Source organism: Bos grunniens, chromosome 2 (assembly GCF_055505025.1).
Source record: "Bos grunniens cultivar Pamir isolate PY7600 chromosome 2, Bosgru_T2T1.0, whole genome shotgun sequence".
Lineage (NCBI taxonomy): Eukaryota > Metazoa > Chordata > Mammalia > Artiodactyla > Bovidae > Bos > Bos grunniens.
This window is the reverse complement of record NC_141166.1, coordinates 10,657,503-10,679,754: the sequence shown is the minus strand read 5'-3', so window position 1 is coordinate 10,679,754 and position 22,252 is coordinate 10,657,503. Positions and strand designations below refer to the sequence as shown.

At 53.9% G+C, this 22,252-nt stretch overlaps 2 protein-coding genes and 1 long non-coding RNA gene across 4 annotated transcripts in view; 1 reads left to right on the top strand and 2 right to left on the bottom strand.

The window, feature by feature from the left end:
- Positions 1–433: 433 nt before the first annotated feature.
- Positions 434–1,780, bottom strand: SFN (stratifin). Its single transcript, XM_086330243.1, has one exon. The coding sequence runs from the start codon at positions 1,708–1,710 to the stop codon at positions 964–966; it is 747 nt and encodes a 248-aa protein (XP_086186369.1). The 5' UTR covers positions 1,711–1,780; the 3' UTR covers positions 434–963.
- Positions 1,781–5,750: 3,970 nt separating this feature from the next.
- Positions 5,751–9,330, top strand: LOC147377465 (uncharacterized). The gene is made up of 3 exons (XR_015138397.1): positions 5,751–5,890; positions 6,179–6,294; positions 8,062–9,330. It is a non-coding gene; the product is annotated as an uncharacterized LOC147377465 (long non-coding RNA).
- ZDHHC18 (zDHHC palmitoyltransferase 18) overlaps positions 6,296–22,252 on the bottom strand; it is a 28,389-nt gene continuing 12,432 nt past the window's right edge. Inside the window, exons 3-10 of one of the 2 annotated variants that reach the window (XM_086330222.1) lie at positions 15,161–15,310; positions 13,440–13,577; positions 13,263–13,311; positions 12,664–12,766; positions 11,131–11,243; positions 10,163–10,262; positions 7,613–7,690; positions 6,296–7,042 (exon numbers count right to left, since the gene is read on the bottom strand). In XM_086330222.1, the coding sequence (XP_086186348.1) occupies positions 7,649–7,690; positions 10,163–10,262; positions 11,131–11,243; positions 12,664–12,766; positions 13,263–13,311; positions 13,440–13,577; positions 15,161–15,310 (695 nt within the window). In that variant the 3' untranslated portion in view covers positions 6,296–7,042; positions 7,613–7,648. The remainder of the gene's footprint in view (positions 7,043–7,612; positions 7,691–10,162; positions 10,263–11,130; positions 11,244–12,663; positions 12,767–13,262; positions 13,312–13,439; positions 13,578–15,160; positions 15,311–22,252) is intronic. The other variant, XM_086330216.1, reaches the window with a different exon arrangement.

Here is a 22,252-nt window from a genome sequence, read left to right as displayed (position 1 = left end):
CTTCTCCTCAGACCTGTGCTTTTAATGGCGGCGTCATACCCGGCCCCTGGTGATAACTTCCCTCCGCTCAGATCTGATGGGACTGTTACCCGCTTTCAGGTCTGAGGTGCTCAGTGCCGCTCACTGCAGCGTCCCCTCCGACCTCACCCCGGAGACTGTCCCCTCACACCTGAGTGCTTCAGCCTCCCACCCCGCGTTCCTGGCAGAGGAGTCTTCAAGCCGCCTTTGCGCTGCTCACCCGACCCTCCCGGGATAGGACCAGTTTGAGGGGACGTGACCAGACCCTGATGGAGAGAGCTGGATCCCCAGCCTCTCTCCTGGCTCCAGAGTCTTGCCTGCGGGTCACTGAGCCAGCCCCAAAGAGGTCAGGGTCTCTATAACTTACACACCAATCCCTGTCCCGCCCTTCCGCAATAACTGAAAAAGACAGGAGGAGTGTCACAGGGCAACTTTATTGAGAGGAAACATGGTCACACCCAGCAGACATGCTTTCCCTCTCATCCTGGGTCTTGGTTGCTGCACACACACACACACACACACACACACACACACACACACACTTTCATCACCAACCTCTGCCACACAGTTCGGTTTTCAGCTCCAAGGATGGGACACTCCTCAATTCCTAAGATCCATAGGTAGCAGGGGCGGGAGGGGGTTGGAGTGGGGAGGAAGTGGTCAGGTTCTGGGTGGGGGTGGGGTCTGGAGTGGAGGTCGAGGGTGGAGACAGAGAGCAGGGCTGGATGATGACCAGTGGCCAGGAGCGCCTGACAGCTGGAAGCGTGGAATCCTCTGGCTCCAGGGGGGGCCTCGGCTCTGCTGGTTCCTCTCTATGGAGCCTTTCTGAGCTGGGCCAGAGCATTTGGGGAGAAGGGTCGGGCCTCCCACCCCATACAAGTCCTCTCTGCCGGGAGTGGGGGACTGGAGCGGGCAGGGCAGGGCAGGGCGTGCAGCGGGTGCGGCTCAGCTCTGGGGCTCCTCGGGAGCCTCGCCCCCTTCTTCCCCGGCGTTGTCGGCCGTCCACAGCGTCAGGTTGTCTCGCAACAGCTGCATGATGAGGGTGCTGTCTTTGTAGGAGTCCTCGCTGAGGGTGTGCAGGTCGGCCATGGCCTCGTCGAAGGTGGTCTTGGCCAGAGAGATGGCTTCCTCGGGGCTGTTGGCGATCTCATAGTGGAAGACGGAAAAGTTCAGGGCCAGGCCCAGGCGGATGGGGTTGGTGGGCGGCATCTCCTTCTTGCTGATGTCCATGGCCTCCTGGTAGGCCGACCGGGCTGAGTCGATGATGCGCTTCTTGTCGTCGCCAGTGGCCACTTCGGCCAGGTAGCGGTAGTAGTCGCCCTTCATTTTCAGGTAGAAGACCCGACTTTCGGCGTCACCGGCCTCCTTGATGAGGTGGGTGTCCAGCAAGCCCAGCACTGTGTCACACACGCCCCGGAGCTCCGTCTCCACCTTCTCCCGGTACTCTTGCACCTCCGGGCCCTTCTCTTCCGAGCTTTCTTCATTGCTCTTTTGCTCGATACTGGACAGGACCCTCCACGCCGCCCGCTGGCCACCCACCACGTTCTTGTAGGCCACTGAGAGCAGGTTGCGCTCTTCGCAGGATAGCTCTTCACCCTTTTCCACGGCGCTCTTCATGAAAGCTGCCATGTCTTCATAGCGTTCGGCCTGCTCGGCCAACTTGGCCTTCTGGATCAGACTGGCTCTCTCCATGGCTCTGGGGTCAGGCAGACAGGCAAGCGGCGGGCTAACTGACTGCCTCGGAACCAAGGCCGGGTTCTGTGCCTCTCCTGCTCTCTGCCCGCCTTTTGGCTAGAAGGCCAGGCCCAGAGAAGGGTGGGAGGGGCGGAGGGCGGGGCTAGGGCCCTGGACCTGCCTTCCTCTCCTCTTCGCCCCCACACCCTTTCCGGCTCTTCCTTAAAGGCAAAAGGGCTGGGATGGGGGGTAGGGAGGCGGGGGCCGGGGGTGAGTCATCCGGACTGTCAGGGGGAGAGATTTGGGCGTTGGCCTCACCTGCACCGACACCTTTCCAGGCCCCAGGCTGCCCCCTCTGGTTCAGGGCTTCTATTACATGCCTACCGTAGGTAGCTATCCCAGTTTCTCAAATCAGATCCTCCTTCACCGTGTTCTTTCAGGGGTTGAGGATGGCTTCAGCTACCTGGCCGCTATGGGCCTAGGCAGAGCCCATAAGCCAGGTGCAGGAGGCTGAGGTTCCCAGTCCTGCCAGGTATGTTTCCCCCATTGGTTCAGGAGAGATAACTCTTTGTTTAGGTAGGGCGGTAGCTTCCCAAGCGCCTTCATACCCATGATCTAACTTAATCTAACCTGCTATGTCTGTGTGAAATGGGCAGGTCTATGACACTACTCCCACTGTAGAGATGGGAACACCAAGGCTCAGAGAAAGATGAGAGTTGCTCAGAGTCACACAGCTACTAAATTTGGCTTTGCTCCCATCAAGTCTTTTGACTTGTGAGCTCCAGACTATTTAAAAGTGACATGCAGGCTTCTTCCGGAGTCTACCTGAAATGGTTCTACCCCCCACCCCTCACTCCTCCTCAGGGTCCTGTCCCCTCTGAGCTGCCAGAATGCCCAAGTGGCAGCTTTCAGAGTGCCTCTTAATGAGGTGTTTAACGAGCGGCCTCTGACGCTCTGGCCCAGCCTTTGTAATTAGTCACCCAGTAGGTTTTTTGGATACCTTCCCCATCACAGCACAATTTTCCCTTTCAAGTTGGTGGCCTGTTGCCACTTGTCTGAGGACTTACCCTCTGGCTGTCCACACCAGGTCACCTGCCCCCTCTGTCTGCCATCATGTGTCAGGGGGTGCACAGAGGGTGGGGACCCAGCTCACTGGCTGTTCCACTTTCCTGCCTAACTCAGCCCCGCCCTCTGTCAGAGGCAGGGATGCAGGCCACCCGGGTACCCTGCCCAGCTGGGTACCAGGAGGTGGGGGGCAGGCTAGCAACTGGGGAGAAAAGACAGGACCGAGGAGATGGAGGTGGCTGTGACGCATGTCATTTCGTTTTATGGGGCAGCAGTCCCAGCTGAGTGCTGCCTTCCCCTCCCCCTTCCAGCTGAGTGAGCCTGCCTCTCAGAAGTTTCCTTGCCCCTTCCCTCTGACCACGGCCCCACTTCTGATTCCTGGCAGAAGCCTCAGAGATGGAGACTTCTCTGTTGCCAATCTTTTGTCCCTGTTCTCTGACACCCTGTCTCCGTGTCAGTTGAAATTTTCACCCAAAGGTGTTGGCATTGCACCTAGGAGGGTGGGTTCCTGCTTGTCTGCTCTACCTCTAGCCAAAGCTCAGATGGGGCTCAGGGCGGGGCTCCTCTCTCTGGGAGCCAGCCAGTTTAATGCTTGAACCAGAACTATTTCACAAGCCTGTCCCTCCCCAGTTCCTCTTGGTGTCTGAACACCCACCCTCTCCTCCTGGAGGGAGGCTTAGGCCAGAACTCTGAGGCCCAGAGGTGAGATCTGCCTCTTTGAAGGAAAAGTAGGGACGTGTCTGAGCTAATGCATGTTTTCCAAGGAAGCAAGCAGAAGGGATTTTAGGCTTGCCATCCTGAAGGCTTTGCCTAAATCAGATCACTGACAGAGAAAACAATGAAACATACTGGAATACCAATTTACAGTGTATGTCTAGGTAATAGGATTCTAAGTGGGTTTTTCTTTTTCCTTTGACTTTCCTAGTATCTTCAGGTTGTCAATGGTGAATGTGTATAATTTTTCTATGACAGAACAGCCTACAATCTTGGAATCAAACTGTCTGGGTTCAGTTCTTACAAGCTACTGTGGCTTTGGGTAAGTGACTTGGCCTCTATGAGCCTCAGTTTTCCTGAATAAAAATGGGGCTTGTTGTGAGCATTAAATGAGTTGATGGAAAGCATAGCAGAGTGGATGGTAACTATTAATATCATGTGAAAAGAAAACCGAGCCTTATTATTATAAACATACACACTTAAAGCACTAATATGGAGCTGATTTCTATGCAATAAGGAAGGGCCCCAAACCAAGTCTCAACCAAAGGTCAGACCCTGCCCAACTGGAGAGACGATGAACGAATGGTCAGAGGCACTCACTCAGCACTACCTCCGCCCTCTCCAGCTCACACATTCCTCTGGCCTCCACAGGCCTTGGGCCCTTGAGGACCTTCCTTGGTACTAGTCATCCAGCCTGGGCTCTCCCAGGTCCTGGGGAAAGCTGGAGATTCCAGAACATTAGAAACCTGGAGGGCAGGGCCTGGGAGACCTAGGGATTTTGCAGATGTTTCTGTCTCAAGGCAGGAAGACTTCTCTTCCTGCCATTCTCGCCAAAGACCTGGTGGCGGCTCACACCACGAGCTCCAGGCCCTCAGTACAGTGCTGGGCAGGGAAAAGGGAGTCTCCTCACTCCTTCCCCTCCCCTGCTGAAGCTCAGGGGTGAATTTGGGAGCCAGGCTACCTAACACCTCCTGCCCGCTCTGGCCTGTCAGTCCTGACTCAGTTCCTGTCTCAGGCACCTCCCTTTGCCTCCAGGCCTCCCTTTCCCAAGTCCAGGAGCCCAGGCAGGCAGGAAGCAGCAGGCCCTGACAGGGCATGGGGTTCCGCTGTCAGCTGCCTGAGTCAGCAGGGCAGGAGTGGGGTCTGCAGCACAAAGGGGCTTTCCTCATCCCGCCTGCTACCTCCCCACCCTCCCATAGAGCATCCTTCCTACCCGCAGGATCAAAGTCTCTCGTCCCACAGACAACCACTCCTTCTTAACTGGTAATAACAGGCTTTGAAGGGTTGTGGCATAGAGAAGGCACCAACCAGTTGCTATCTACCTCCATTGAGAACAAGGACAGGACTCTGATTGCAGCAGGAGGGACGCTGGTTAGACTTCAGAATGAACTTCCTTGGAAATTTTTTTCAGTCTTGGAATGAGCAAATTAATCAGGTAACTAGAGGAAACTAAAGTGAAAGAAAGTGAAAGTAAAGTTGCTCAGACATGTCTGACTCTTTGCGACCCCATGGACTGCAGCCCACCAGGCTCCTCCGTCCATGGGATTTTCCAGCCAAGAATACTGGAGTGGGTTGCCATTTTCTTCTCCAGGGGATCTTCCCGACCCAGGGATTGAACCTGGGTCTCCTGCATTGTAGGCAGACACTTTAGAGGAAACTAAGGGCTTCCCTCATAGCTCAGTCAGTAAAGAATCTGCTTGCAATGCAGGAGACCTGGGTTCAATTCCTGGGTCAGGAAGATCCCCTGGAGAAGGAAATGGCAACCCAGTCAAGTATTCTTGCCTGGAGAATCCCATGGACAGAGGAGCCTGACAGGCTACAGTACATTGGGTCTCAGGTCGGACACAACTTAGCGACTAGAGAGAGAGAGAGAGAGGGGAAACTATGGTGCCTTCTCCCATGGTTAGTTCTGAACGAGAGTTCAGTTATTCAGCTAAGAGCTCACTCTACTAGTTGGCTGTCTTTGGGAGAGATATTAGATCACTTTTAAATGACTCAGCTATCTGAGTCTTTTTTCCTCAAGGCACTGCTGTTTAGAGTACCCTACGTCTCCTTGGCCATTCCAGGACACACTGTGGAATTACTGGAAAGAGAATGGAATGAGGTCTGGGTGTGGAACTGCATCCCAGCTTCATTATAAGGCCTTGAGCAGGTCCATTCCTGTCTTTTGGCCTCAGTTTCCCCATCAGTTCAACACAGATCATCACTCAGCCCCTGCTAGCTCTGAATGACATTCTCTGATATTAAGATTTCTTCTCTAAGATCCCCTCCTTCCACAGCAGCCATCTTCATTTCTTAGGTGGTGCAGAAAAGTCAGAGATTGGGAGAGACATGGGGCAGGTGCAGATCGTGGACTGATCAGCTGCGAGACCCTGGGCAATTCCTAAAAAGGCTGTCATCACCTTCTTCATAGGTTTAGGTAAGAGAATGGGCCTGTACGTGTATTCTGATGTGGGGTGTCAGCTGGGCAAAGGCAAGATTCCATTATCACCCTGGGCTGGGCTCATTTCAGGGTGTGACAGCCCCAGACTGGAGTTAAACCCGCTGCCCTGGCCTGGATTGGGACCTCTCCAAGTTCAGAGGTCAGCTAAGACTTGAAGGTCTCTGGAACTGAGACCAGGAGTTCTGGAGGGGCAGAGTGACGACAACCCTAGCCACTCTGCCTGTCCCCTCTGGCTTCATTGTGCCTCTTTTTTAAAATCTCTAGAATGGCTCTGACCAGCTGACTAGGCCGGCATTGAGGATAAGCCAGATGTTCTCCTGCAGATTCATCATAGGCCCCAGCCCTGGACCCCAAATAAAGGTGGTACTAGACACTCAAAGGTATGGCAAGAAGAGGGAGATCTTTATTTTGGTTAAAAAAAGGTACAGGACAGTAGACAAGCAGCCCCCCACCCCCATCCCGCCATGGGCTCAGCAGATTCCCTAGGCCTGCCTGGTTGCCTTCAGTTCCTCTAAAGAGCTTGGGGCTGTCAGCGCTAGCCCGCCCCTCGGTGCCTGAAGCAAAGAGGGACAGCGTCCTCCTTGCGTCCTACCTGCTGGGTGGGGGGTGGGGGGGGTGCCGTGGGAACAGTGTCAAACCAGCTATGCTCAGAACAGTCACCAAACTTGTTCAGCAGCGTCATCAACACCCCAGAAGGCTCCTGAAGAAACCTGCTCAGCTAGACTAGAGCTCTGCCTGATCCTGGGGGTGGGCAGGCTGTAAGGCAAGATTCCTAGAGTCTTAACTCTGGACGGATCTGGGGAAGGGGAAGGAAGGTGGAGGAGGGGAGGGCGAGTTTCAGCAGAGTCTGACATCATTGTGCTGACAGCTGCTTTCTGGCCTTCTACACTCTGGCCGTGCGCGTGGAGTAGGAGCAGGGGCAGAGAGGCCAACCCCTGCCTCCTCTGGGGGGGGCCCTAGAGAGAATACGTGTGGGGCAGGCTTGGGGGCAGACCCTGTAGGCACAGACGGTGGCAGACGGGCCACGGGTTAGGCAGGTGGAGGTGCCGAGGGCCTGGCGCCCCCCAGGCCGCTCCTGGAGAGGCAGAGAGCAGTGGTCCTCAGGAGGTCCTTAAGCCCCCGCATACACTGGAGATCCAGGGCAGGACAGCAAAGGAGGAGAAGAGAGAGGGTTAGCGCGATGGGGAGCAGAGAGGAGGCCGGCAGGGAGAAGGGGTGGCCACAGCACCTGCGTCTTCCCCACAGAAGGGCCGAGGCTCGGGTAGCAGGCAACCAAGCAGGAGAGAAAACGGGCAGGTGAGAGAAAAAGCTCAGCAGGACAGAAAGCTAGGACACAAGTTAGTGACCGAGGGCCCCTGCGCACCAGGACCCGCCAGAGCAGGCTCCAGCGCCCCAGGGCAGGTGTGCCATCCTCTCCCGACCTCGCCCTTCACCTCCTGCTCCAGCTGGAGAGCTGCTCTGCGTGAAGCCACTTCCTCTGTCCAGGGTGGGGCGGCTCCTAGCCCTGCGCCCACGCCCCGGCCCTTCTGCTGATGGGGGGGCAGTCCTGAGGGCCCTACCACCGCCAGCACACACACTGCACCACACACCAGACAGATGAATGGGCCCCGTGGGGGCGGCGAGGCATGCGATGAAGATGGTATGGTGTGTGAGGGGAGCGGGCAGTGCTGCTGGCCGACGGGGGAGATACAGTCTTACCAGCTAACCCTCTGCAAAGAGGCCTGTTAGCTCCCCTCAGGCTGTGCAGGAGATGGCAAAATCCTGACAGGTGTCCTCCTGGGGGAGATACCAGAGAGGTGGGCCAGGGTTACGAGCTGTCTGGTGGGGCCCTGCTGCCCAGGCGGGGGTGGGGGCCAGGGAGGCTCTGGCTCTCAAACTGCAATCTACTTCTTTACAAACATTTTCTTAGCTAAGCAGTCACTGGAGGTCAGAGTGGAAAGACAGAAAAGAAAGAAGAACTTAGGGGTTGCAAGCCCCCAGGGCCAGAGAAAGTAGAGGGGATGGAGAGAGGACCAGATGGCCTTTTCTGCCCTGCCTGCGGGGGCCTAGCTATAGCCCTCTGTGCTCGGCCTCCAGCAAGCAGACTCCAGCCAGGAGAGAGCTTCAGCTGGAGCACTGGGCTGCCTGCCCTCTTTCTGTCTACCCAGGCATCACCGACTCGATGGACAAGAGTCTGAGCAGGCTCCGGGAGTTGGTGATGGACAGGGAAGCCTGGCGTGCTGCAGTCCCTGGGGTCGCAAAGAGTCAGACACGACTGAGCGACTAAACTGAACTGAAGAGGAAAGACCAAGTCTGGCTAAAAGAACAGAGGGCTGCCAGTCGGGGCCTCAGCAAAGAAAGAGCAAACAAAAACCAAACCAAAGCAAATCAATTCTTAAAAACAAAAATTTTATTACAAGCAGGAACAAAGAAAACTGGCTTAAATAAAAGGCAGGTCAGAGTCCCCTCCTCTAGCCAGCTTCCTCCCCACCCCTCACTCCCACTGCAGCAGGGCCCAGGGCCCTGAGGCTGGGGCGAAGTGGTTTCTCCCAGAGGGGACTCCTGGTGGCTGTGACTCCTCAGCTGCCTGTGACCCACCAGCCTCTGGAGCAAGGAAGGACAAGGTGCGGGGACTTCCTATGTCCTTTTCCAAGGGCTTTGACCCTCTTAGAGGGCCAAGGAAGGGGGACAGAGGGACAATTTCCTATCTATTGTGACAAGAAACTGTCGCTCCCAGGAGAGGAGGGCCATCGTCTAAGTTTCTGGCCCAGATTTAGGCCAACCTTCACTCGTTTCAGCCCACCCTGGTCCTTCCTGGAGGGAGGCCCTCAGTTGGCCACGCTCTAGCCCCTGGGGCTGGGTCCCATACTCAGATCCCGGAGGAGGGGCTGTGGCGAGGCAGCCACTCCCCACAGCCATTACCCCATCCAGCTGACCAGGCCCCAGCCTGTCTGGGCAGGTCCCAGCTGGAAGCCTGACCTGGGGGCTGGGTGGCCGAGTCCAGGCCACTGTTTGAGGTCCTTGGAGGGGGGCAAGGAGGATGGGCTGGACTGCAGCAGGAGCCCAGGGGTCTCCTGTGACCAATGCACACACTCCCCGTCCCCACGGCTCAGGCTGCTCCTGCTGCTGCCACCACCGGCTGTTACCCAAGGGCGATGGCAGAGAGTGAGGCAACCCAGGGGGTGTGGGAGCCAGCCACATTCGTACAAGAGCACCCACACGTGCACACACACACACTCGCTCACTCACAGCCAGAAGGCCTCTTGTAATAAACTTATTAAAACCAAGGTGCCTTCTGATAACCCTTCACCTGGCACTACAAAGATAGCAATGTGGCTGACTTTTTCTTTTTTCTTCCATTAAAAAAAATGCTATGTAGAAAAGAGGTCTATAAAATTGTGCAAAATACCCAGCGTTAATAAACCCGTTTCAAGTATTGCCAGCATGAGTAAAACCTGCCCATCCCCAGACCTGGCCTGGGAGGGAGGTGGAGGGGGGTGCAGGTTGGGCCCTTGGAGAACCCTCCGTGGGCAGAGGGGGGCGAGGCTCCCCCTTCCTAGTGTGCCGCCCAGGAATCATGCAGGAGCTGAGGTCTCGGGTGTCTGGCTGGCTGATTTGGCTTCCTCTGACGCAGGCTGCTCCTCCCACCCACCCCCAACTCCGCCCTCTCTACCTGGAGCCCCAGCTCTAGTCTACTGGCCGACTCCATACAAAAACAAAAACAGAACAAAGAACGACGGCTCTCCCAGAAGGAAGGAAGGGCCCAGACGCCCAAGCAGCCCCCAGAGGCATCCTCTCCGACAGCCTGCTGTCCGGAGCCGACTTCTCAGTCCGGCTTCACCCCCTCGGACCCCGGCTCAGCAGGGCCCAGCAGCTCCCCAACCCGGGAGGCAGCACACTCAGTCTGCAGCCTCACTCACACAGGGCACGGCTGGGCAGAGGCTTGGCGTGGTCCGCTGGGCAGCCTCAGGGGCCCTGGCCTCTCTCTCCTGGCACTCCTGCCACTGACCAGCTTGGGGAACTTAGGGCCCCCGGCCGTGTGAGCCTGGTCTGGGGAGCAGAGGGTACAGCCATGGCACAGTGTGGGGAAAGCCACGCAGGGTGGGAAATAAATACGAAAAGACTCAAGCAGTCTTGGGCGGCTCTGCTTCCCTTCAGGTGGAATGGGGAGGAGGTCCTGGCAGGTGTGGAGGGTGGCAGGTGAGTGCGGAGGGGCAGACAGGCCAGCAGGTGGCAAGTACTGAGCCCAGTTCATGGGTGGCTTCCTACCATGCTGGCATCGGGCTTGGCTCCGCAGGCTGGCTCGTCGCTTCTGACGGGCGAGGGCAACACGGTGTCGGACTGCACAAATCCCCTCCGGTCAATCAGGCTTCCAAAAGACAAGAGGGGGACACATGAGGGCCCTGCCTGACACCACAGCTCCAGGCCAGGGCCTGGACAGCTGGGTCCATCTCCCAGACGAGGCAAGACCCAGCCCTAGAAAGGCTGCTCCAGTTGGTGGCTCAAGACCCTTCCTTTCTGGAAGGGCCCTCTCTACTCTGGACACCTGGCTTTGGGCCACAGAATTTATCCACTATTAATTCAAACTGCCTGGCTTTCTGTCGGGCTCCCAAGCTGCAGGCGAGAAGAGCAAGGACGAAAGGGCATTGGGAGATCCTGCAGTTCGTACTGTCCTTTCCCCAGGGGCGGGATAGGTGACAGGCATATGGGATATTGGGCGGGAGGAGGTGGGGAAGGTGTGAGGAAATCTTACCCCACCCCCAACCCGCCCCCACGGCTTCCAATTGAATTCCCGATCTGGACATCTGGCGCCCCCTAGTGTCCGGACAGATGGGGCGTTTCCCCGCAGAGCTGAACCACCAGGAGGGAGATGAGGCTCCACCCAGTCCAGCCATCAGCACCGGACAGCAGAGTGCCTCAAGGTAGACAGAGCATTCATTGTGCTGATACCTGAGGAGTAAGATTACATGTGATATCTAATACTCTTTCTGATATTTTGTACTTAACTTTTTCTACAATGAGCACACAGGATTACAAATTACAACCCTACTGAATTCCTTTCTGGGACAAGTGCCACACAGCAGGGGATGATGGATGGAGGGCATCTTTGGTGTGGAGAGGTCAGTGATTCCAGAACCTCTTTGAGAGGAGACTCACAGAGCTACCCAACCCCACTCCACACGCACACACTGGCCAGGCCAGGCCCTGTGACCTCCCACACACACCCCCTGGCTTACCTGGGAGGTAGGGGGCCACAGAGCACAGCACAGCAGTTGGTGATAACACTTTTATGGCTGTAGGGGTTGACGGAGGCCTCGCCGCCCCTCTTGTTGGACCACGAGCCTTTGATCTGCAAGCAGGAAGGAGCTCTGAGTCAGGTACTCCCTTCATTTCCCCTTCTAGAGGCTGGGGAAGACCAGCACATTCTGAAACCAATTCTGGCTAGCCTATTGGAGGGAATGTGCCTTTACCCTTTAGTCGTTCCGTGAGAATGTGGGGGTCTGCTGGGTGTCAGGGAGGCACCCAGAAGAGGAGGCTCTGACCAAGACAGAAGTCAGAGCAGAGCCAGAGAGATGCCTCCAGAGGAAGCTTTCGGGGTGCATCATTCCTTCTCTTGCCAGCCACCCAGGAAGGAGGCTAGTGCAAGGGTCCAGGGCTCAGGCTGACCTAGCTGTGAACTCTGGTTCTCCCAGACTTGCTCGTGACCCCGGACAGAGCACTGTTTCTGAGTCTCAGTTCTCATTTGAAAACCAGGGAACTCTAGCAACGCTGTCGAAGCATGAGATGAAACCCTGCCCCTCTCTAGCTCCACGGAGCTGGCTGTCAAAGGCACTGAGGAGACCAGCAGTGAAGGAGACCGGCTTGACTGCACCGTGGAGTCTTCCAAATGTATCTGGCCATGACGCCCATTTCTGCTTAACCCCTAGTGATATCCTGCAGAAACAGCCCCCAGGAAATCACCTTGGGAGAAGCTGGCTGATGTCATTTCTGCTCTGTACCAATCACCCAGCATGTGATACCCTGTCATGCCTGTTAAGTTCCTTTCTCCAAATGACAGGCTGAGGTCAAGGAACGTATTTTCCGTTGGTCCATGGGCCTCTGAGCAATATTAGATGCCAGCCCTGGGACAGATGCTCTCATTTATTGTTGCTTGGAAGGATGGGAGGGGAGGGGTCAGGTCTGGCCCAGGGCTCAGCACATAGTGGGTGCTCCAACAGACAAGGTTTGTTGGTAGAGATCTACAAGGCAGCAGGGGGAGTGGGGAGGCTAATGGAGCTTCAGGCTTCTCTCTTGACCGCCCCCCTCACTAAGGATGCCTCAGAGAGCCCCAGGACTCCCTGAGAACAGTGGAATCGCTGTTGTCTACGAGGACAGCGTGATGGGCCTGAGCTTCCGAGTGCAACCCTGGCTCTGTCCCTTTCCAGCTGGTGACCTGGGGCAAGTCACTCAGCTCGGAGGCAAAAGGACCCAAAGAGAGGATGGAAACTGCAAGAACTCTGGAAATGGTAATGAGCCGGCCAAGTGTATAGCAATGGGGTCAGTGCTGCTCTGGTGGGGTTAGGGAGAAAGCAACCTCGGGGCCTGCCCAGGGTCTCCCAGAGCCCAGCCCTGAGCCCTGGAGGGAGATGCTGGGCTACCTCGCCTCTCTGCCTGCATTTTCCCAGAAGTTTGGGGGTCAGGGCTGCACTGTGGCTGCCCAGGCTCCTTCAGCCCTGCCCCCATCCCAGGATCTGGCCCAGGGATGAGCTGCTGCTCGAGCCTTTACTCACATCTTCATTAGTTGTCAGGTTGGAGGCGACGAGGTAAGTGTGAAACCCTGAGAGGCCCAGGATGGACCAGATGGAGAAGAAGCAGATCACCAACTCCAGCACGGTGAGCGGTGCAGTCAAGGACCCACACGGGACCGGGGCTGGGAGCCTCCCTCACCAGCCTCTCTCACCCATCCCTCTGTGCAGCTACTCCCCCGGAAGGGAGGTAAGTTTGTAACCGTCTATAATCTCAGCAGATCCTCTTCTGGGCCACAAGGAGGGTTCAAGAGCCCCCACAGGGCAGGACAAGCCCAGGGTCATGGACGGAAGAGGGAACTGAGGGTTTCAAATACCAGAGCCACGGACAGGGCACAGTCCAGAGAGCTGGGTATCTCAGGGGGCTGTGCTCCTGGGAGTTCTTGGCAATTCTGGCCCCACAACAGCCCATTCAGAATGGGCTCTAGCTTGGGGGTGAACAGGAGCAGCTGGCACGCTGGATTCCAGAGGACAAACATCAGCTCTATCCCATTGCCCTCTGTTTACAGGATGTGGTGTGGGGACCCGCCTCAGGGAAGGGGCCTCAGGTCCCACCAGGGCTCCCCCTTGCCGACAAAGGATATCTCGCTGGTGTCTCCTTCAGAGTGGAGAGGAAGTTGCTTCCCTGAGAGCCTGGGGAGGAAGAGACAGGAGAGGGCATGGCTCAAGGGACAGTGACCACGGTCCCTTGAGCTGGCTGAGCTTGCCCCCGGCCCTCCCGCTTAGCCCTGACCCACCCCCCTCCGTCACCCCTAACTCACGCAGCGTCAGGTGGGTGACCACACAGGCGAAGATGAAGGCCGTCAGGAATGAGAGGGAGAGAATGAATGCATAGAAGAAGCGGTAGTTCCGTTTCCCCACACAGTTGCCCACCCAGGGGCAGTGATGGTCAAACCGTTCTGGAAGGGCCAGGGAGGCAGGTCAGCGCCGGGGGTTTAAGGCCTCCCGCCACAGCTGGGTGACCCCACCCCCTCACCCTGTCCACATGCAACTCTCAGTTCCTCGACACTCCTGGCCTCTGGCCCTTCACCTGCCGGTTCCTCTGTGTCTTGGCTGCAAGGCCACATCCTTGAGAAAGTTCTCCTTCAACCTCAGAGGAGAGTGAGGCCCCTGTTATTTGCCCCACTTCCCTGGCACTTGTCCTTTGCAGCACTTTGCCTACATGGGTTTATATGTTTATTTACAATTAGCAGGTTGGCTTGTAACCCCTTCCCAAGTGCCGTAGTGGTAAAGAATCGCTTGCCAATGCAAGAGATGCAGGTTCGATCTCTGGGTCAGGAAGATCCCCCGGAGTAGGAACTGGCAACCCACAGTATTCTTGCCTGGAAAATTCCATGGACAGAGGAGCCTGGTGGGCTACAGTGTGTGGGGTCGCAAGGAGTCGGACGCGACCAAACACAATAAGCACAACTGTAACCCCTGCTCCACTGTGAGCTCCATGAGAGGGCCTGGGCTGAACCCCAGGGCCTGGCAGAGTCTGGCATGAAGAAGACCCACAGAAAGGACTTGCTGCCTACGATCCTGGCCCCTTGGCAACAACCAATGACCCCTGCTCCCTAGCTCTAGAACAGAGGACCGGGGAGGGGCGGGCCCGCTATAACTTGTGGAGAAGCGGCATTGGAGGCCTAGTCAGAGGGCTGAGCTCACACCAGCACTGTGTCCCAGGGGTGGGGTCACGCCCAGGCAGGTGAAAAGTCCCCTGTGGGAATGTAGGTCACAAGCCTGACGCAGGCCTACACCGGGCCAGCGCCCTTCACAGAGGGTGGGTGGGGCAGATTCTCAGGGAGGAACGACACCCACTGAGTCACCCATTTCTCGGCCTGCTGTCCGGGTGCTCCCCCGGCTCCCCTGCTCAGGGAGTGCTGAGCTAGCGTCATGAGCTCACCGCCCTGGGGACTGTGCACAGTCACCATGGCTCAGCTCACCTGGGTCCTCTCGCAGAGCCTCTCCCTTACAACACCCTCCCAGAGGCACACCTGGGTCCCTGTCTGAGCTGCTGGGCCTCCAGAGAGTGGTGAGAGGGGACGAGACAGTCTCTGGCTCCCCAACAACCACGGCAGTTGTGGGTCAGGAGCTTAGCTTCCAATCCCAGCTCCACCCTCTCTACCTCACTGGCATGAACTCCTCGGTTCCCAGATTCTTGTCAGTCCAAAACCCAGGACTTTCAGCAGAGCTGGCCCTGGGCCACATGTCTAGAATGTCATGCTCCAGACTCTGGATCCTGGACCTGCTGAGGACCAAACCAAGGCGTCTCTATGTCCATTTCAGAGCTGGGGGAGGAATCCACCCACCCTGGGCTGAAGCTGCGATACCACTGGTCACATTCAGGGCCCCTCCCTGCAGCCCCTCCTCAGTCAGAGCAAATCTGAGGGAACCAGACTTCCTGCCCAGACGCCCCCGCCCCCCCACAAGCGACTCCCGGTCTCCAGGGCTCCATCCCTCTCAGGACTGCCCGCGCCCCCCTCTGCTGCCTCCCACTTACCCACACAGTTGTCGCAGACGCTGCAGTGTGAGGTGCGGGGCGGCCGAAACATCTTACAGGTGAAGCAGTACTTCAGCTTCACCACCTGCCCGTTGATCATCACCTCCCGGGTCCGAGGGGGTGGCCGGTACGTGGAACTGCCTGTGTTGTCTGAGAAGGGGAGGAGAGACAGATGGGGGATGGCCAAGCCCCGTCCGGGGGAGGGGGGAGCCAGTACTGCCTGGCCAGGACGAGAGAAGCTTCAGGGAAGCTGCTTGGGGGGACAAACATTAGGGCAAGATGGCTGCCGAGGGCATCGAGAGCTGTGACCACCCACCAAGACTTGCTGTCAAGTGCTGTGGAGAAGCTTCACACCCCTGCTCACGTGCCACTTCAGGAAGGGCTTTCAGGGAGGGAGACCTGGGAAGGCTTAGTGAGCTTCATCTGCATCTAAACATCCCAGCGAGCTTTATTTGCATCCTTATCGTCTGACCCACCAGGGACTGTAAAGAATCCACCTGCAATGCAGGAGACCTGGGTTCGATCCCTGGGTCAGGAAGATGCCCTGGAGAAAGGAATGGCAACCCGCTCCAGTACTCTTGCCTGGAGAATCCCATGGACAGAGGAGCCGGCAGGCTACAGTCCACAGGGTTGCAAAGAGTCAGACACGACTGAGCGACTAACACTTTCACTTTCTTTCAAACAAGCCTAGATCTGAGTTCTGGTTTCCAGGAGGGACAGAGGACACAGTGAGAGCACGCTATGAGGAAGCAGTCAGACGCAGGGTGTGTGGCGCCTGCAAGCACTGCCCTGCTCCCTGACAAATGCCAGTGTCACACTGCATTTCAACTCTGCTCCAGTTAAGAAAGAATTTTTTAAGAGTCAGTGTTGCTTACAAAAGGAGAAGGGAGATGCTTCTAAATTTAAAGATTTAAGAGATAGAAACCAGTGCAATGCTTGATCCTAGAACGGATCCTGTTTTCAAAAACAAAACAAAACAGGGGGCTTCCCTTGGTGGCTCAGTGGTAAAGAATCCGCCTGCCAGTGCAGGAGACGCAAGCTCGATCCCCGATCCAGGGAGATCACACATGCCTTGGAGCAACGAAGCCCGTGAGCCATGACTACTGAGCCTGTGCTCCAGAGCCTGGGAGCCGTAACCACTGAAGCCCGTGGGCCCGAGAGCCTGTGCTCAGCAACGAGGGAAACCATTGCAATGAGACGCACCCCAACTAGAGAGCAGCCCCTGCTCTCTGAAACTGGAGAAAAGCCCGCGCAGCAATCAAGACCCAGCATGGCCAAAACATAAATAAATAAAATTATTAAAAAACAAGACAAAACACAGCAACAGAAGAAAGTTGGGGAGCAAGGGGGAACAAGTGACTATAGATTAAAAATCTGGGAACCATGAATTCTCCTAGACGGGATAATGGAATTGTCATTATGGAGCAGGGTATCCTTAAACCTTGGAGATACATGCTGAAGTATTTACGGGGTAAGTGTATATTTTACTATGTGTATAATTTACTATGAAATGGTTTAACGTGACATATATGTTTGTGTGACACATATGACACACTAGTAACAACGATTTAATCTAGATGGTGAATTTATACAAATTTATTATACTAATTCTTCCCACTTTTCTGAACGTTTGAAATTTTTCATAATAAAAATTTTAAGAGAAAAAGAAATGCAGAGATACATGATATTCATGGATTGGCAGATTCAGTATTAGAAAACAATTTATTCTCTCCAAATTAATTTTTAGATTCAATATAATCCCAGTTGGGGTTTGTGTGTGTGTGTGTGGAAATCAACAAACTCATTCTAAAATTCATATAGAAATCAAAGGGCCAGGAATAGCCAAGGCACTCTTGAAGAACAAAGCCAGGTCTTATACAGCAAGACATTAACACTTATGATAAAGCCTTAGTACTTAAGACAGCTGGGTTTGGGTAAAAGGGGAGAAATGCTGACCAGTGGAACAGAACAGACTCCAGAAACAGGCCTAACATGTATATGATCATGTGATTCAGGACAAAGGCAACATCACAGGGCCAAGGAGGAAAATGGTCTCTTCCTGATAAAACAATGCTGGATCCACTGGATACACAAATGGGGGGGAAAATGTGACTGTCAGAAGGACTTCCCAGGAGGTGCAGTATTAAAGAATCTGCCTGCAATGTGGGAGACGCAGGTTTGATCTCTGGATCAGGAAGATCCCCTGAAGAAGGGAATGGCTACCCACTCCGGTATTCTTGTCTGGAAGATTCCACAGGGAGAGGAGCCTAGCAGGCTACAGTCAACGGGGTCACAAAGAGTTGGACGCGACTGAGCACACATATTACTGTAAGCCTGCCTCCCACTTAATACAAACTCAATTCCAGATGGACTACGGTGCTCAATACAAAACGTTTTGGATTAAAAAAAAGAAAAACAGAACAGCTTCATGACTCTGGAACAGACAAAGATTTCTTAAATAAGACACGAAGGAACTGATCATAAAAGAACAATTTGATAAACAGCATTTTATCACAATTAAGAACTCCTGTCCATCTAAAGAGATTATTGAGAATGAAAATATGACCTTCAGAGTAGTAGAAGATATGTGCAGTATGTTTATCTGACAAAGGACAAAGGATGTGTATCCAGAGTCTATAAAGAAGTCTATGAGTCAGTAAGAAAAAAATCAGACAGCTCAATCTGAACGCGGACAAAAGATTCAAACAGGCATTTCATAAAAGAAGCTGTTCAAATGGCTAATAGACACATGAAAAAGTGCTCATACTCATTAGTCATCAGAGAAATGCAAATTAAAACCACAATATGCTACCAGTACATATGCACCAGAATGGTGAACATGAAAAAAAAAAAAAAAATATATATGTATATCTCAAGTGTTGGCAAAAATGTACAGCAACTCAAAATCTCATCTGACCACTTTAGACAACAGTTCTGCACTAACTACCAAAGCTCAGCATGTGCAGCCCAGCAGTCCCACTCAGAGGTGTTTTCCCAGCAGAAATGCACATGAGTTGACGTGCACCAAAGCCAAGTGCAAGACTGTTCTTAGCAACAATTCTCAAAATAGCCAAAATCTGGAACGACCCGAACTCCCATCAGTAGTAGAATGGAGAAAAAAACTGTAGTATATTCACACAACAGCATTCTATACAGCAGTGAGAACGAATGATCCTTAATTATACACAACAATATGAATGAATCTCACAAATGCGTAAGTGCACAAAATGCTCACAAACAAGTAACTGTAATCTATGGTGTTAACAGCCAGGATCATGGATATCCTTGTGGGGTGGGGGCGGGAGGTGACAGAGACTGGAAAGGGGAACAAGGCGGGCTCCACCACTGCTTCTTGGTCTGGGTGTGCTAATTACATGTGTGTGTTCCCACTGTGAACCCTCAACAAACAGAGCACTTATGAGTTGTACACTTTTGGCAAGCCCGTTATACTTCAGTAAAAGCCTAGGAAAAAGGAAAAAGAAAACAGAAAGTAACTTGTCCAAAGTCACATGTTGGGTCTGCTGGCAGAACAGGGTGCTGAACCTAGATCAAAACCCATAGAGCTACCCAGGGAGCCTCTTGGTGCCCCAGGCCAAGAGGACCAGTGCTCCCCAGAGCAGCAGCTCCTTCCCAGATGGAATTCTGAGTCCCAGGGGCGCCTGGGATCCCCAGCCCTTGGCTATGTTTCCAGCCAGTAAACGGGATTGACTCCCCGATAATACCTCTACTTTGGCCACTTGCTCCAGTGACTACTTACTGAGTGCCTACCATGTGCCAGGCACTATTCTAGGCGCTTGGCATGTATCAATGAACCAGACTCGTGTCTTACATTCTTAGCTACCAGAGACTTTTGCTAGGCTGTCTCTCCACCACCTCAACTGTGGCGTGTTTAAAGTGGAGCTAAACGTCTAAGCATCTCTTCCTTAGTAATGGCAGTATGGTCAAGGCAGGGGGTTTGAGGCGAACAAACATACTCTGAAACTCAGTTTTGCCACAGGCTGTGTGTGAGGCTGCAGTCAAATGAATTTTTCTCAGTTTTCTCATCTGTAAAATGGGAATAACAGGGAGGATGAGACATGAATTCTAGCTGCACCTCTTACTAGCTGGGTTTCTTCTGATGATGCCATTTGTGAGATGTGTGACAAGGCAGATCATTTAACCTCTCTGCCTCTGTTTCCTTGATCACTGAATGGGAGTAAGGGTACTTACCCCATAGGGCTATTGTGAGGATTAAATGAGTTAATGCACGTGAAGCAGCACAAAGCAAATGCTTAAGAAGTGTACACTGGGGGACATCCTTGGGGGTCCAGTGGTTAGGAATCCACCCTGCAACGCAGGGGACACAGGTGCATCCCTGGTCGGGGAACTGGATCCCACATGCCACAGAGCAACTAAGCCTGCGCGCCACAACCTCTGAGCCTGCGCACCACCAACTAGAGAGTCCGTGCACCACAATGAAAGATCTCACACGACAGAACAACGATCCCACATACTGCAACTAAGACCCCATCCAGCCAAATAAAAATGAATTTTTAAAAATAGTGTGCACTGTTATTATCAGCTCATAGAACTACGGAGAGAAAGAAGGGAATGAGAACAGGTCACCGAGTGCTAGTGCGCTAAGCGCTTGCATATATTCTCCTCTTCAACATCTCCGGAGGGGCAGTTACCATCTTAATGTCCAGGCTACCGTTTAGGAGCCTTTCCAGTGAGGCGAGTGACTTGCCTAAGGTCACACAGTGGCAGAATCACGATGTGAATCCAAGTTCCTGAAGCTTGGGCTTGAGGTCTTTTTGTAAATTTGCAATTGCCACAATGAGTGTTATTCTTCCCTGCCCAGTTCCTTATTTCTCCTGATGGCACAATCCAAGGGCCACGAGGCACCTCAAACAGCATGTAACACGGTCCCCGGTCCCCAGCAGATACCCGATGCCGCTGCTCTCACTCTTTCAGCTCACAGATGAGGAAAGAGGCCCAGGGAGGTTACGGGATTTGTCCGAGGTCCCACAGCCGGTGAGTGACTGAGCCAGGGGAACCCAGTCTGGAGTTCCCCGGGCAGACCCTTCCTTCTCCTTCATCTGGGCCTGGCCAGTCACTAGGTCTGGTCAAGTTCTTTCTTCATCACCATCCCTCTCCACTCCCAACCCCCATCCCAGCCCAGGCCCGTATTACCGAACAGTACCCCCAAAAGACTCTTGCTCCCAATCCCGCTGCCTTTTAACCTGCCCTGCACTCACCATCACATTCCCTTAAATAACCCCTTTCAAGTCACTTCCCAGCTCAGAAACCGTTCACTGGCCTCCCCTAAAAAAAACAGGATAAAGGTAAACTTCTCGTCCTGATATCAGGGCCCTCCACAGTTGTGTTCAACCTCCGTTTCCAGCTTTGTTCCCGCCACTCTGCCCTGGCTTCCTGCCCCCCATGACCCAGCCGGGCCTCCCTTCTCTCTGCTCACCAGGACTCACTGGGCCTCAGCAGCAGCCTCTCTGACCACAGGAGCCTCACACACAGCACAGGACATGCCCTCGACCCCGTGCTGAGCTGTGACAGGACTGCTGTGTACGTACACTGTCTCCCCAGCTGGACACTACATCGCTTGAGAGCAGAGACAGTGGGACCAACAGGCAGCCCTGGGGCCTAGGACCTGTGAGGCAGCAGGCAAGGGGCAGAGACACAGGCGGGCCTGCAGTTTACGCCCTGACCCTCCCACCTGGAGCTGGTGCCCTCTGGGAAGCTGCTTAATCTCTGTGAACCTGCATCTGTCCAAGCAGACAAATAATGACGACCACCTTGAAGAATGGAAAGGATCAGCAAGGGTACAGGTCAAGGAACTGGCACTCAGTGAGTATGTACGTGTGCGCTCAGTCACTCGGTCGTGTCTGACCCTTTGCAACCCCATGGACTGTAGCCTGCCAGGCTCCTCTGTCCATGGGATTTCCCAGGCAAGAATATCAGAGTGGGTTGCCATTTCCTACTCCAGGGGATCTTCCCGACCCAGGGATCGAATCGAACCTGCGTCTCCTGCATTGGCAGGCGGGTTCTTTACCACTGCACCACCAGGGAAGCCCTGGTAAGTACTTACAACAGCTGTTTTCATGAGGAGCAGCAAGAATGTGCAACCTACCACACAACCGCACTCACTTCACATGCCAGCAAGGTCATGAACAAAATCCTCCAAGCTAGGCTTCAACAGTATGTGAACTGAGAACTTCCAGATGTACAAGCCAGATTTAGAAAAGGCAGAGGAACCAGAGATCAAATTGCCAACATCCGTTGGATCACAGAAGCAAGAGAATTTCAGAAAAACACCTACTTCTGCTTCATTGACTACACTAAAGCTTTTGACTGTGTGGATGACAGTCAAACAAACTGGAAAATTCTTAAAGAGATGGGAATACCAGACCACCTTACCTACCTCCTGAGAAATCTGTGTGCCGGTCAAGAAGCGACAGTTAGACATGGTACAACAGACTGGTTCAAAATTGGGAATGGATTGCATCAAGGCTGTATACTGTCACCCTGTTTATTTAACTTATATGCAGAGTACATCATGCGAAATGCTGGGTTGGATGAAGCACAGGCTGGAATCAAGATTGCCAGGAGAAATATCAATTATCTCAGATATGCAGATGACACTACCCTCATGGCAGAAAGCAAAGAGGAACTGAAGAGCCTCTTGATGAAAGTGAAAGAGGAGAATGAAAAAGCTGGTTTAAAACTCAACATTCAAAAAACGAAGATCATGGCATCTGGTCCCATCGCTTCATGGCAAACAGATGGGGAAACAATGGAAACAGTGACAGACTATTTTCTTGGGCTCCAAAATCACTGCAAACAGTGATTGTAGCCATGAAATTAAAAGACACTTGGTCCTTGGAAGAAAAGCTATGACAAACCTAGACGTGTATTAAAAAGCAGAGATATTACTTTGCCAACAAAGGTCCATATAGTCAAAGCTGTGGTTTTTCCAGTGGTCATCTACGGATGTGAGAGCTGGACCATAAAGAAGGCTGAGTGCTGAAGAACTGATGCTTTTGAACTGTGGTGTTGGAGAAGACTCTTGAGAGTCCCTTGGACTGCAAGCAGATCCAA

Bases quoted from the DNA above. Each gene is read 5' to 3' on its own strand.
- SFN (XM_086330243.1), bottom strand. From the start codon at position 1,710: ATGGAGAGAGCCAGTCTGATCCAGAAGGCCAAGTTGGCCGAGCAGGCC.